The following is a 14572-nucleotide window of genomic DNA, read 5'->3' on the forward strand; positions in this document are numbered from 1 at the left end:
CTATTTGATATTCACCACATTATATGTTTATGTACAACCTTTTGTTGCCAGATTGGGCAATGCGTACAGTTGGTAAATTCGAATCTCCTGTACCCAGACTTTAGGGGCTAGAGCACTACCGTTTGGTGGTCTAGGGACCGCTGGCAGTTCATGTACCACTACAACTTACACAAATTATTATTCGGTGTAGCTTAAGAACGCGCTTTTGACATAATCTCTCTCCACTGTGAAACTTTAACAGTTCAAGCCTTTGGCCTCCTCCATTGGAGAGTCCAAATCTGCCTGGACCCCCTAATTTGCATTTCATTTGAGCAGCTCTATCTTGCAAAGGGCATAGCTCTATCTTGCAGAGGGCATTGATGCCAGGTTTGATGTTTGGAAACGCACTTGGTATTAAAACGGAAGAGACACTTCTGCCAAAGCATTCCCCTTGTATAAGCCTTCTGTCACACGCTCTGCTGGTCTATTTTAGATGATTCTATAAGAAACGTCTAGTTAGTAGTCATCCCAACTATGAGAATTAGATATGTGGTCTATGTTGCAACCAAAAGAAAGATGAAGACACTGTCAGAGAGGATTTTTTGAACCAAAGCAGCGGAGCAATGCATTTGTATGCTTGTAGGAGGGCCTCCGTAATATACTCCTGTTTCGTTCCAGATGGTTTGATTCCTGTATTGCTTCTAGCACTTCCACCACTTTTGAAAATTCTGGTCTCTTGTCTGGCTCAGTAGACCAGCACTGATGCATCAAATTTCCCAGGGCATTTGGGCAGGTCAGTGGAAGGGGAGGACGTGCATGCTGCACAAATGAAAATAAGTTTAATGACTCCATCCGCACACACAAACCATTATGATAACCCAGAGTGCCTTCATTATTCTTTGCAAACGTTAAGCAATCCATACCTTGTGTACAACAGCGAAGGCGGCCTGGACAGGTGATAAATCCTCGAAAGGAACATGCCCAGTCAGAAGTTCCCATAACACAATCCCAAAACTATAAACGTCTGCTTTTCTAGAAAAGTGCTTGCTGCTGATCATCTCGGGTGCCATCCATCGGTATGTCCCAACATCATCAGTCATGACAGACGCTTCTGACTCAAAACAGGCAACACCAAAGTCTGTAATTTTGACACAAAAGTCATCTGCTATGACCAGATTTTCTGACTTGAGGTCCCGATGTATCACACCTTGAGAATGCAGATATTCCATGCCTCGTGCAATGTCAAGGGCCATGTCAATCACTGACTTCAAGGACAAAGGAAATGGTTGCTGATTGTGCAGATAACTTCTCACAGAACCAAGCACAAGATACTCTGTGATTATACAAAATACTGGTGGTTTTTTGCATGCCCCAACAAACTGCAGACAGAACAATGACATCAAAATCATACACTGCAGCATTTGCAACAAAATCAAAGAGATTGAATGATTGGACAACGTAAATGGTGACCACTTTAACTGCACCAAAAATCATAGATTTTATATGAAACTCCACTTCTGATCCTAGCAATAATCTCGCTAGAAAAAGGTGACTTTAAGCTGTGACAACATGACAATTCTTCCTTGCCAAATAAGTCCACTGCCTTCACTATAAGATATCATGAGTCATCCAAGGAAAGTGTTACATGCGGAAGCTTAGACAAACCTTTTACTTGATAATACAGAGATCTTCAAAACTGAATTTGCAAGAAGGGAGATAGAGGTGGAGAAGAGAAAAAAAGAAAGGTTTACAAAACACGTGAAGGGCCTATGAGACCATGAATAGTACAATGATACCATTGGTATACAGTGCCATGGAAAAACTAAAGAATGTGAAAACTTAATACTCAAAACATGACTCAATGAGCCTCCTGATGGGAGATGTGGCTATGATAAGGGCATGTCATGTTGTCAGAGAATGTCGTGGATTTGTCTCTGTGTGGTAGAGATCCTCGATGCTTTGGGTTGAGGGTGCACCTAGCAAGTAGGATGGAGTAAGCTTGTGTTATGTTTAGGAGAGGTGCACACTAGCGCGGGGTCAAGCTGGAGGCCAGACATGAGGTGCCTAGTGGGGAGTTATCCCTAACGTGGGAAGAGGCTTACAAGTGGAGGCATAGTTATACATAATTATAGGGTCAAAAAAGCTTATAAATGCATGGCCTATATAAGTGAAACCTAGGCTCATAAGTTATTATGATCGTCTCGTCTGACATCGTTGAGGATGGCCCATTGGGGATGTTACACCTAGGGTGTGTCCTAGTGGTATGGGATGCCAGGTCATACTGCAAGGGGGAACTTCTCCAAGCATGTCGCTATGGCCTCCAGCTCAAGGGTGAGTCTGGAGGACTCTATGGCTGGAAGGTGAGCCTTAAGCCTCACTCCTTCGTGGTCCCTAGTCAAATAGTTCCTAGGTTTGGTCCGGTGAGATCTTACATTGGTATCAAATCCTACATCTGACACGGGAAGGGACCTTGGACATGGTGGTTATGGACATGGCTAGGAAGCCATGGGTTCTCTAGGAGAGGCATACATCGCACAAGAAAGAGAGTGAGTGTGGCCCATATTTGCATGGGAGCAAATACGTGTGGGAGCAAACATGGGTGTTGCTGCTCTGTTCTACGTGCTGCGTAGGCGGCCAAGTAGCTAGGGCAAGGCCCTAGGACTAGCCTGTGGGCTGGCCAAGCCAACCATGGCAGCTGTGCAAGGCAGCCAGGCACAGCCAACCGGTTGGTTGTGTGAGTTGTGCTATGGGTGGCACCTATGGCTAGGTAGTGCCCTTGATAATACAAGGCAGAGGCAGCCAGTCGGCTATGCCTACAGCCGGCAGCATGGCATGTGCATAGAGGTCAACACACATTTGCACCAGCGCAAGAAAGCACTGTTGTTTGCGCAGGCTGGGCAGACGGCAGCAGAAAAACGGGTAGGTGACAGGACAGCACGCAGAGCGGGCATGTTAGGCAGTTGGCTGAGTAATAAAAAAAGCAGCACTGTCACCTGGATGGCTTTGGATGCCCAAAAGATTAAGGATGTACAAGCTTTGGGAATGGGGGATTATCCAGTATAAAGGACCGGGTGCCCAAGATGTTTCTTGGACACAAAAATGGGCATTGGAGCTCTAGTGTCAAGTGGAAAACATATATGGCAAGCTCTCGAGGATTTGGGAGAGATCTAGCATTGAAACATGCTTCTACATAGTTCTCACATACATTTCTAATAAGGTGGAATACAAAGGAACACACTTCTAAAATCTAGGAGGGTTACTATTTTTGGACAACCCCAAATGGAAATTCTGTTCGCATCATTACATCAAGCTAGGCAAATGGAGGGATTTACTGATGCACCTTTGAGAATGTCTACGAATTGAGATATTTTTAGAGATGACACTTATGGGGGGGAGCCATCTCTTAGATTGGGACATGTGGCATGAAAGTGAGACAAGTGGCCTCACACTTGTCACCTCAGCACTCCACTTGTCATTATAGCCTTCACTTTCCATTTTTACTCATGGGAGCCCCATATCTATAAGTTGGAGCCCTATCTCTTCATTCAGGAGGCTCTCTCTTGCTGCTGCAGGATCTCTTCTATCATGTTGGCTACTCGCCTTCTGTCTACAACGCTCCATGGATATTCTACACTACTTCACCCCCCTCTACAAAAGTCATTGTACCTGTTGTACCAGAGCCACTATAACGGCTGCACCAGCCATTGTACCTGCTGTACCGACTGCACCAGTCCCTATTGTTGTACCAGGCTGTACCAACCCATGTACCTAATGTACCAATCATTGTACCTATTGTACCAACCACTGTACCGGCTGCACCAGCCCCTATACCTATTGTACCAGCCCCTATACCAGTTGTACCGGATGCAATGAAGATTGTGCCAGTTGTACCCACCCATATGGTTCTATTATGATAGAGACAGAGAGGTATTTATGGTGCTGAATATTTGCAGTTTTTCTCTAAGAGTTGGAAGGCTTGGTCATTGGGGAAGATTAGTACCCCTTGACAAGTATATATTGGCTTCTACATACATCCTTTATATGTTCATGGATTCTTGGGCATGAGACAGATAGCCCTATTGTCACATTTGTTTATGGTTATGTACATGGATAATCCGGCAAGAACCCCTGTTATGGGTGAGCCCTCAAAGCTTGTACAGATTTCAAATACTTCTTGGTAATAAAAATATCCAAGCCGGGGGTCGGCCCATTCTGGCCCGAGTGCAGCGCCATATGTGCAAACGTCTATATCTATTTTCACCTTTCCAGTTTCTATGTTTTATGCAAAATGACTGGAAATATGTCAAGGCTGTGGCCATGTTTCATGTTTAAATGTGCATTTGATGGTATCTAAAAGTGTGCCAAAGTCAGTCCCCCGGGCAAGTGAGCTACATTGGTATCAGAGCATAGGCTTTCTCGGAAGCAGAGGCTTTCTTTCATCAATGAGGAAGAGAGAAAAGATCTCAAGTGGGGACCACATTTACCATCATTCCTATTAGCCATGGCCAACCTATTCACTTATGGAAGCAGTCATATGTCAAGAGTATAAGTAGTAGACAGCTTCGTCTAAGGCATAGTTGTCACGGTACGAAAATATGATACCATACGGAAATTTTTGGTACGATATGAAATTTTTGGATACCGTACGATAAATTACGGTTTTTTTTTAACATTTACAAACTATGGAGCTTCAAGCTTGAATGTGAGGGAAGGTGGGGGGGGGGGGGGGGGGTGTGGTTGTGTGGGGGGGAGGGGGGAGTCTACAGTGCTTGAGGAACCAGAACATGGAGGTGTCTCTCCAAGATGGATCTCCCAAATGTGTCTCGAGATGTGTCTCTCCAAGTTGGATCTCTCAAGATGTGTCTCTCCAAGTTGGATCTCCCAATTGTCTCCAAAAAAGAACCAGCATGGGTAATGCAATACCAAAGGTCTCCCAGTGTAGCGTTTATGACTAAGGGACCGTCCTCGCACAAATATGGGCAGTGCAACTAGGGTGATAGGTTTAGGGACTCCTCTCTAGATCAAAATGGCCATGTACAAATCTTCTCCCTCGTACATAACTTGAGGATCTAACTATCTGGCCTACCTATACCAGGGATCTCCAAGTGATGTAGCAAGATTCTCTCATCCTACCAATCAAATGTACACTACCAGTCTACCTTGCCAGATTTTTTAGTCTACCTTGCTAGATTCTTTTGGTCTCTCAGCAACCCATATGAAATACTAAGTGGACACGAAAGTTGCGAAGTATTGCGGGCATTTGGGATCTTTGTTAAGTAGGATTTCTATATATTTTTTTAGCATTTGGAATTTTTCTCCCAAAAAAAAACTCGTACAATACGATATCGTGCGGTACCGTACAAACCGTACGGTATGAATGGGTTCGTACCGGTACGAGAAAGAGAAACAACTATGGTCCAAGGATGGATTCACAAAATTTATCTTGTAAGTAGAAAGTTGACTTTATGTGCCCATGTTTAGCACTCTTTCCATATGGATACTATGGATTATATAATCAAGCTTACAAGCAAGCTATATGGAGACGTATCTCGGGATATCTCATGGATGTCCTGCAACAAGAATGGAACTCATGTTGTCACTATATATAGGTATTGGATCTTTCAACGTTGCCTCCAAATCTACTAAGACCATGCATCTTCACATGCTGCTTGTGCTGAAGATCTATATTTTGTTTTTGTAGTACTCAAGGCTATTATAGTTTTGGCTTCATGACGAACCTGGCAAAGAAAAGCTAAGTATACTTTGAGCTTTTCAAAGGTGGTGCTTTTTGCAATTTATTGTAAGTGTTTTTGGACACTTAACCCTTGTACGTCCACACAAGGAGAATTGTGTGTTGTTTGGCTTGAATTGTTTCAGGTAAACACTGTCAGTGGTGGCTGAAAAGCTTGGTTTATATGGTTTTCATAGGGATATGTCCAAGGACTATGGACTATATTTATGGCACATCCTTTGCTCGAGGATTTATACATATATGATGGTTTGGCGCATCTATATGGTTATCATTGGCCAAGTGCTTCTCAGGCTTTATGCTTTAATGGGCATATATATTACCAATTCTATGGCTCCTTTTATTGAGATATGATGGATTTATGAAACATATATTTTATGGATCAAAGATTTTCTCTACAGTTATCTCACTAGCCAAAATGCCTATAAACTGTGTGGCAAAAATGCTTATGTAGCACGAGGCTATCTATGCCTCCGATGATTGTTTTATCTTATTACTTGAGCCCACCTCTCCTCCAATGTGTGTGGTCAAAGTACCAACACGGGGTGCATGTGGTAGCGTGCCATGGTCAGATTACCAACACGCGGTGCATGTGGTAGAGTGGACATGGCACTCTGTTGAGCAGGGGACTTTGGTCCATGCCGAGGGTCATGAGGATTGGCACCTGTTTGTGTGCCTTGAGCTTTCTGGCTCTGGACTGGCACCTGTCTGTGTCCCTCTTGAGAGAGCCAGGCGCTAGTATGGGAGCGCCAGTGTTGTGTGTGGTCCTAGAATGCTCCCATTGAGAGGAAATTTTGGATATTTGTATTATGGAACTGTTTTTTCTCGCCCATTTATTTGGGATATGATTATGACATCTAGACTTATCGGACTATTTTGTCTCGCCCATTTATTTGGAACATGGTTATGATATCTGGACTTATGGGAGTGATTTGTCTTGCCCATTTATTTGGGACATACCGGCTGTACCGGCTGCAGTGAAGATTGCATCGATTGTATCCACCCATATGATTCTATTGTGGTAGAGACAGAGAGTTATTTATGGTGCTGAATATCTGTAGTTTTTCTCTAAGAGTTGGAAGGCTTGGTCATTGGGGAAGATTAGTATAAGTACCCCTTGATAGGTATATTGGCTTCTACATACATACTTCATATGTTCATGGATTCTTAGGCATGAGAGTCCCAGCCCTACTGTAAATTTGTTTATGGTTATGTACATGGATAATCTAGCAAGAACCCCTGTTATGGGTGAGCCCTAAAAGCTTGTACAGATTTCAAATACTCCTTGGTAATAAAATTATCCAAGGGGGGGTCAGCCCATTCCGACCCCAATGCAACATCATATGTGCAAGCGCCTATTTTCAGCTTTCAATAGAAGTTTCCAATTTCTATGTCTTATGCAAAGTGATTATGGAACTATGTCAAGGTTGTGGCCATGTTTCATGTTTAAATGTTAAGTAAGCACTTGATGGTATCTAAAAGAGTGTCAAAGTCCTTCATGCCCCAAGCAAGCGAGCTACAAGCGCAAGTCTCAACTTGGGGATGAGTTGTGTTAAAAAGATTAACGGGGAGGTGTGGAGTTTAAAAAACAAAAAAGCATGGCTAGCTTTTTCTTCTGCTAAAAGTTGGGGGGAGGGGGGGGGTGGTTATTTTAAGCCTTAGTTTTTTTGGGAAAGCACAAAACTACATCAAGCAAGCTTTTTAGATCTCTTCCCCTAAAAATTCAGTCTTACCCTTACTTATATAGTGATAACTACGCCATAAATACCTAACTTGCTACAAAAGGCCATTAATCTTGTTTTATCAATCCAGGAACCCTACCAAGTATCAACCTATTAATCCCTAATCTTGCCCCCCTCCCCCAACCCCACCGGATCAGTCCCTAATCCATAGATTAGTGTCTAGGTACATAACACTCTCCGCCCATTACTATCTCATATAGTGACATCACAGCCCAAATTGCATCATGTGGTAGCTGGAGCTCCTGCAAGCATCCAATGAGCCAGGATCGAGGGACCGAATCAAAAGCTTTGTGGAAATCCACAAAGCAACAATACACATGCTTTTGTCTCGTGATCGTTCTTCCTCTATGTGAGCCCGTAGAGTGAATACATGGTCCAATGTGAAGAAATTTCTCTTGAAACCTGCATGACCAGGAGCCTTGTAACCCATATACTCAACTTGCGTGACCAACTACCACAGAGCTGATTATGCCCTCAAGCACCACCCCATAGATCTTGGCCAACTATGACCGATCACAATAGTCTTGTAGTTATCTGTGGGAGCCTTCACATATTGCTCTGTTAAATAAGCTTGGCAAGAATGGGGGCTAAAACATGGTTCCATGTGCAAATTGCTCCTCTCGTAAATCCTCGTGGTCTCTTAGGGGCCCTGGTGACATTTGTAGTTCAAAAGATGGGATGATGTGGGCCTAAGGATGTGTACGATTCTATGTCTATCACCACTATAAATTTCTCTTCATCCTTGTCCCACTGATGACCCCACATGAATAGGAATTGATAAGGTTGCCTGAAGTAATATTCTCTACAAGTGAGATAAAATATGGCAATCATTACTTTATCATTAGCCAAATGCTCAAATGCAACTTAGATGGCTTGTCGTTCCAAGGTAAAAGACAAGTTTTGGGGGATACTGCATTTTTAAATTTACACGTCATTACTCAAAAGGATAAGATTTTTGCAAACAAGAGACAAAACAATATATTTTATTCCAAAAGTTTTATTTGAGTACAATAAAAGAGGCTATCTGGTTATCGACGATCAAATCTCACTCTCATGGAGCGGTGATACATACGAATCAACATGCCATAATAAACACGATCACAGGCTCAGCAGCAGTCAAGATCCAATGCAAGGAATATAGTTCCCAAGAGTTCTATACATCAAATGATGGACTCTGAAATCATGCCAAAGTAGTCTATAGAGACCTATCCCTCTCATGATGTCTAGCAGAATGAGAATCGTCGTGAGGGAAATGTTCTGTGTCATCCTCTCATCCAGGCTGATCCAGCACATCATATAGCTGCCTCAGATATGCCTCCCACGTGACAGGGTTTGTGATGGGGTGGGGGTTTTCTTCTCATCCAAAATGTGCCAAGCCTACGAATTGTCTTCACTCAGGAAGAGTTGATACAATTCCTGTTCCCGTATGACAGGGAAAGCCTTCTTCTTGCATCAGGTGAATCAGCCAAAGCTACGTTGCATCTCTCGTATTGTGGTATGTCCAAGTTTCCTCTCATGTCAGAGGTGCAATCTGGTGCTCCGCGGACACTCATCATGTCCCCCTGGGCCCCTGCATATGGGAAGGATGTAAATCTGCCTGCTGACTATGGCCATCTTGTCATCCCGTTGTATATAACCAGTTCATGCATCCCCCTATCTCTAGGAAGTGCCTACCCTAAGCTGTGACACCCCTTCATCTTTGTTCTCGGACTTCAAGGAGCCTTGGAGCAAGTGTGTGCATGGCATTGCTTCAGAGTACACCACTCGGGATCGATGGTTGTACTATAAGGATCGAATTTGTGTCGTCAAGGGCACTGATTTCCGCCGAGTGCTTTTGTATGAAGCACATGATGTTCCCGTTTCAAGACACTATACTGAGGGCCTAACACTGGAGAAGTTATCTCGTCTTTTCTTTTGGCCTTGCCTGAAGAAAAATGTGCATCACTATGTACGTTCTGACAGGTTTGTCAAAAGTCAAAGCTCGACACCAGGAAAGTTGCCAGCAAGCTTCCCCATTGCACGTTCCAGAGTTACCATGGGACTCGGGAGGACATTCTATGGACTCTATGGTTGGATTGCTAAAGAGTCGAAGGTTCCAAAATGATTGTATCCTTACCATAGTTGATCGATTGAGTAAGCAGACCCACGTTATTCCTTTTTGGAGGGCCTTGTTCTATGGTTTATGGATGAAGTTACAATTCAATACCGCGTGCCATCCCCAAACGGGTGGCCAAACCGAGAGCATGAACAAGACTATGATCACGATGCTACGGTGTTATTGTCAAGAGCATCAGACTCTTTGGGAGGCATTTTTACACATTGGTGGTGTTATGTGTAAGACATGCACTAGCATATCTCACAGCTGGTCCTGAAGAGGCAACAAGATAAAGAACCAGATAGGAGCAGATTTTGGAGCATGAATTGCTAGATTTGGCAAGCGATTGACTAGTGGTGGACAAGGGACTCCTGTTGGCTGCAGCAAGACTTTGGCTTTTGTCCAGGAGCTGGCCAACTGCTGGTCGGCCAGTTCACTACGTCACTCCCAAGGCCTATAAAAAGGCACAAGTGCTCATCGTTTAGACTATTCAGTCCTCCATGGGCTGGATTATAGATTAGGCTTCTAAAATAGGGTTTATACCTTTTCAAGGGGGCAGCCTATGGGTGCAAGAACAGTTGTACCTTTTTGTATCCGCTGCTCTCCTCTTTTATTATCAAAACCCTAGCACATAGGCACAAGAGCTCTACAAAAAGTGTGACTTGCAGCTCCCCCTTTGTTCAAATTCCTGAACTCCCATTCTGGTAGCAGCATTGACAGCCGTCTTGTATTACTTGGGCTTGAACACTTACTCCATGAAACTCTTTAGTACCTCAATACATCAAGAAACTTATTGACCTGTCTAACTCATTGCACAGCTGCATGTCAATCTCTGCCTTGCTGCTCGTAATGATTAAGCTCATTCTTAATCTTTTGTTGCAATCTGAGCTTTGGCAAAAAAGATTAAGCTCATTCATATCATAGAAGGCCATTACAATGTGGCATAAACGTTCTGCCCTTGCATAATCATAAACCATCTCAAAAAATCAACACCAAGATCCAACCTTGGACCTTTGTGATGCCGTTGAAAGAGAGAAGCTGCTAGGCCCCTGCCTTGCTTTACAAATCCCCATTTTCTACTAGGGCACTACACCATATATATAGACAAGGCATAATGGTGCAGTATTAGTTTTTAAAAAAGGCCTCCTACTGCCCCCACCCAGCCGTGTAGCCGAGTGGGTAAGGAATTGGAGTCCCAAGCATGAGGTTCCCCATTCAATTCCTGCTCGCTGCAGCTGGTGGATTTGCTTGATGTAACATGAAATTAGAAACTTATATACGTATGTCTATATATATATACATATATATGTGTACATATATACATATATATGTGTATATGTATATGTAGATATATATCTGTAGATATATACATATATATATCTCTACATATATATGTATATATAATGTATATATATCTACATATATATGTATATATACATATATAGAAAGCCTTGTAGTATGCTCACAAGGATCAACGGTGCACCTTTTGAATAATCCATTTCTGCTACCAAACCTATATTTAAAAAGAAACGAAGACCAGTGCATATTAAAGAAGAGAGAGAACAACAATTTGAACAAAACTAGAGAAGACCCTGTATAAATTGGAGTGATAAAATGCAGAAAAATGAGCACCTTTACAACATTCCGGTGATGAACGCGAGAGAGTGTGTTAACTTCACATCTGAACTGCCGCTCCAGCCTTCTTGAAATTTCGTCATTATCATCAGGTTTTCTCAGGATTTTGACTGCCACAGCAGAGTCCTTGTACTTGCCAAGGTAAAGTCGACTGTGAGCTCCAGAAGCAAACTTTTGCCCCAAAAACAGCTCAGACAAGTCCACCATCCACCCTTCCACTTCCTCAACTGCAGACTCATTCCCCGATGTCACAAAGTACTCAGACCATGAGGCAGCCCTTGCCACATCTGACTGGCCACCACCATCACAACTGTCTTTAGAATACTTATCACTAGAGTAGTGATCCTTTTCATCGTCGGAATCATGCTCACTGCGCTTGGATGGGAGCGAGAGGGAGCGGTGGAGATGGCAGCTTGCTTTGTGCCAGATTTTTTCTGGTGAGGCTTCTGCAGAGTTGGAAGCATAGAGGGGCTGGGGATTTTCTGCAGAGGCGGAGGTAAACATGGCTTCGCTACTTTGCCCTGAAAAATTTGACCTTCCGAGGGTTCCATCTGAGATTGATTCTTGTGAGGAGGACTGGCTGTTGGGGAATCCTTGCATTTTCACAAAACCCTTTGGGCTGGAGTCTTTCAGAGGGGGCAAAGACAGGTTGAGAAGAACGCTGCTGTTGAGGGGGTTGGAGTCTTTCAGAGTGGGCAAAGACAGGTTGGGAAGAACACAGTTGTTGATGCGGTAGCAGATGGACCTTGAAAAGTGTGTGCGGCCGACCCAAGTTAATTCACCGCTACTGCAGCCGCTGCTCTCTCTGCTCTGATTCTCCAATGAAGGTGCCATGGCACTTTGCCTGCTTTGGCTTTTCTTGCTTTCGAAGCAAATTTCAGCTTCTGAAACAGAAAATCGGACTTGAGCGCTTCCTCCCAGTTCAGGGAAGATGAAGAGGTGCGAAATAGAAAGCCTGCACTGGCGGTCCTCTCAATAAATGTATGAAAATTTTAAACTTTTTCTGCGAAGGCGTTCTGCAAGGGCAACCAGAAATAGCAGAAACTCATGCATTCAGATGCGGGCCCTGCCGTCTACAATAGCTAGGGTTCTGGAAGAGAGCAGATTTGTTTCAGAAATGATCATGCTAACACAGAAAATCTGCATATACTCAGCAATCCCTGCTTATGCTAGTGTTTTGAACACAGAGAAGCCTTCTTATGCTAGGGTTTTTAACTTAGAGAACCTGCTTATGCTAGGGTTTTAAGAAAAAGAACTGCTTATGCTGGGGTTTTTGGACACACAGAAACTGCTCCTGCTGAGTCTCTGAACAGAGAAAAGATTGGCAAAAAAAAACATGCTTCCGCTCAGACAGAAAACAGCATGCTTATGCTACGGTTTTGAACGGCGAAAGTCTTCGTAAGCGAGGGTTCAGGGCAGAGACAGGATACTGATAATGCCAGATTTTCAAAAAACAGATTATGCTAAAGAAGAGCTAACGCTAATGAGTCACAGAGATTATCTGCGCTGCAGTTCACCGACCAAGTTAGGGTTTCAAGCAGGGATTTCTCTGCAGAAAGCGAGCAATGGTTTTTTCCAGGATGCGAAGAAAACCAGTTCAGCAGGAATTCAAACAGAAAAGTGTGCAGATTCTTACCACAATTCAGAGGTGGTGCTGCATTAGGTTGCAGGCGTGTCGTGGTTTCCATTGGATCTGGTGAGGGCGAGCGCCATAGCCAGCAGCGAGCTGATGCAAGAGGTGCCCCAGCTGTGTTTTTTCAAAGTTTCCAATTAAGTTATTAGTATTTTCTTTAAAACATGAACGTTGAAATTGGTTATTTAAATAATTAATGGAGAATATTCGAGCTTTGAAAATCGATTTGGTACATACGTGCCCTTCTGCTCTATTTTTTTATCCCTCATGCAAAAAAAAAAAACATTGTATATATGTGCAACACAAAAAATGTCACTCGCTATGATATTAAGGTCAAAAGGGGCACACATACACATGTATGTGTGTGCATATATATATAATGCATACATACACACGTATGCATTATACATGTTTGACATATATAATGCATTATACATGTTTGTCTGCTCATCTTCTCACATCACTATCTATGATATTAAGGTCAAAAGGGGCTGATGTTCCCGCGCACATACACATGTATGTGTGCATGTATGCATTATGCATGTTTGGTATATATATAATGCATACATACACACGTATGTGTGTATCTGTATGCATTATACATGTTTGACATATATAATGCATACATAAACGTGTATGTGTACGTGTATGCATTATACATGTATGAACATGCGTGTTATGTATGTATGTGTATATGTTTGTACTATGTGTGTGTGAGAGAAAATGGTTGTGACGCCAAATGTTTATTCATACAAAGAAAAGATTATGCACTCAACTTCATTAGTCGACGAATGCAATTTCATGTGGAATACACTTTGGTGTTAGAATTCAACTTCATTAGTCGACGAATGCAATTTCATGTGGAATACACTTTGGTGTTAGAATTCAATTTCATGTGGAATGATGTGCTTTGTTAACACCAAATTTCCATGTCCCTATGGAAAGAAATTGTTGGCTAACCTTGAAAGTAATATGCAAGAGTGTGTTAGTAACCATAAAATTGGCAAACATTTCAACGAAAGGGTTCGAACACGTAAAGACTTCAACCATCCATTTTTTAATATGAGTTGCCTTGGACAACATTACAAAAACCGGGTGTGTGTAGGGTGTGGTGTTTGTAAAAGGGCGTGTGGGGCCCTGAGAGGAGCCCTATCATCAACTAGGAATTAGTTGCGCAAATTTAAAAATAATACGAGTTGCCTTGTAAGTAATATGTAACAGTGTTAGTAGCCATCAAACTGGCAAACATTTCAAAGGAAAGGGTATGAAGAGTAAAAACTTCAACCATCCATTTTTTAATACAATACGAGTGTTAATAGCCATAAATTTGGCAAACATTTCAAGGACAAGGTGTGAAGAAGTAAAGACTTCAACCATCCAATTTTTAATACAATTTGCCTGTAAGTAATATGTAATAGCCATAAAATGCATTTCAAGGAAAGGGGGTGTGAAGAAGTTGTCTTTCCTTAAAATGTTTTACGCTCATTAGACATAATCATAAACACATGCATAACCCATGCCATGCCACACACACACACAAAGGTCTTTAAGGGGACGGGGTTTTAGCTTGTAAGTCCACGTGCATGGTGGTAGAGGGAGGGAGGTAATCACTTTCCGGGATCAGGTGGATCCCAATGGAGATGGATAGAAGTCATGTGGATGCCACATGGCTCCTAAGCCTCCCTTGGAAGCATAGCTTGCCAATGTCACCATCGTTAACAACAATTAGCTCAAAGCTT

At 42.8% G+C, this 14572-nt stretch overlaps 1 protein-coding gene across 1 annotated transcript in view; it reads right to left on the bottom strand.

Moving 5' to 3' along the window:
• LOC147641679 (uncharacterized) overlaps positions 1 to 12946 on the bottom strand; it is a 13105-nt gene extending 159 nt beyond the window's left edge. The window contains exons 1-5 of the mRNA XM_086798298.1: positions 12837 to 12946; positions 11198 to 12084; positions 1187 to 1358; positions 903 to 1090; positions 1 to 798 (exon numbers count right to left, since the gene is read on the bottom strand). The exon at positions 1 to 798 is cut by the window's left edge and continues 159 nt beyond it. Coding sequence (XP_086654424.1) covers positions 568 to 798; positions 903 to 1090; positions 1187 to 1358; positions 11198 to 12084; positions 12837 to 12888 — 1530 coding nt within the window. The 5' untranslated portion in view covers positions 12889 to 12946 and the 3' untranslated portion in view covers positions 1 to 567. The remainder of the gene's footprint in view (positions 799 to 902; positions 1091 to 1186; positions 1359 to 11197; positions 12085 to 12836) is intronic.
• Positions 12947 to 14572: the final 1626 nt, after the last annotated feature.

This window comes from Cibotium barometz, chromosome 1 (genome assembly GCF_041138505.1).
Source record: "Cibotium barometz isolate CiBa-2024 chromosome 1, ASM4113850v1, whole genome shotgun sequence".
Lineage (NCBI taxonomy): Eukaryota > Viridiplantae > Streptophyta > Polypodiopsida > Cyatheales > Cibotiaceae > Cibotium > Cibotium barometz.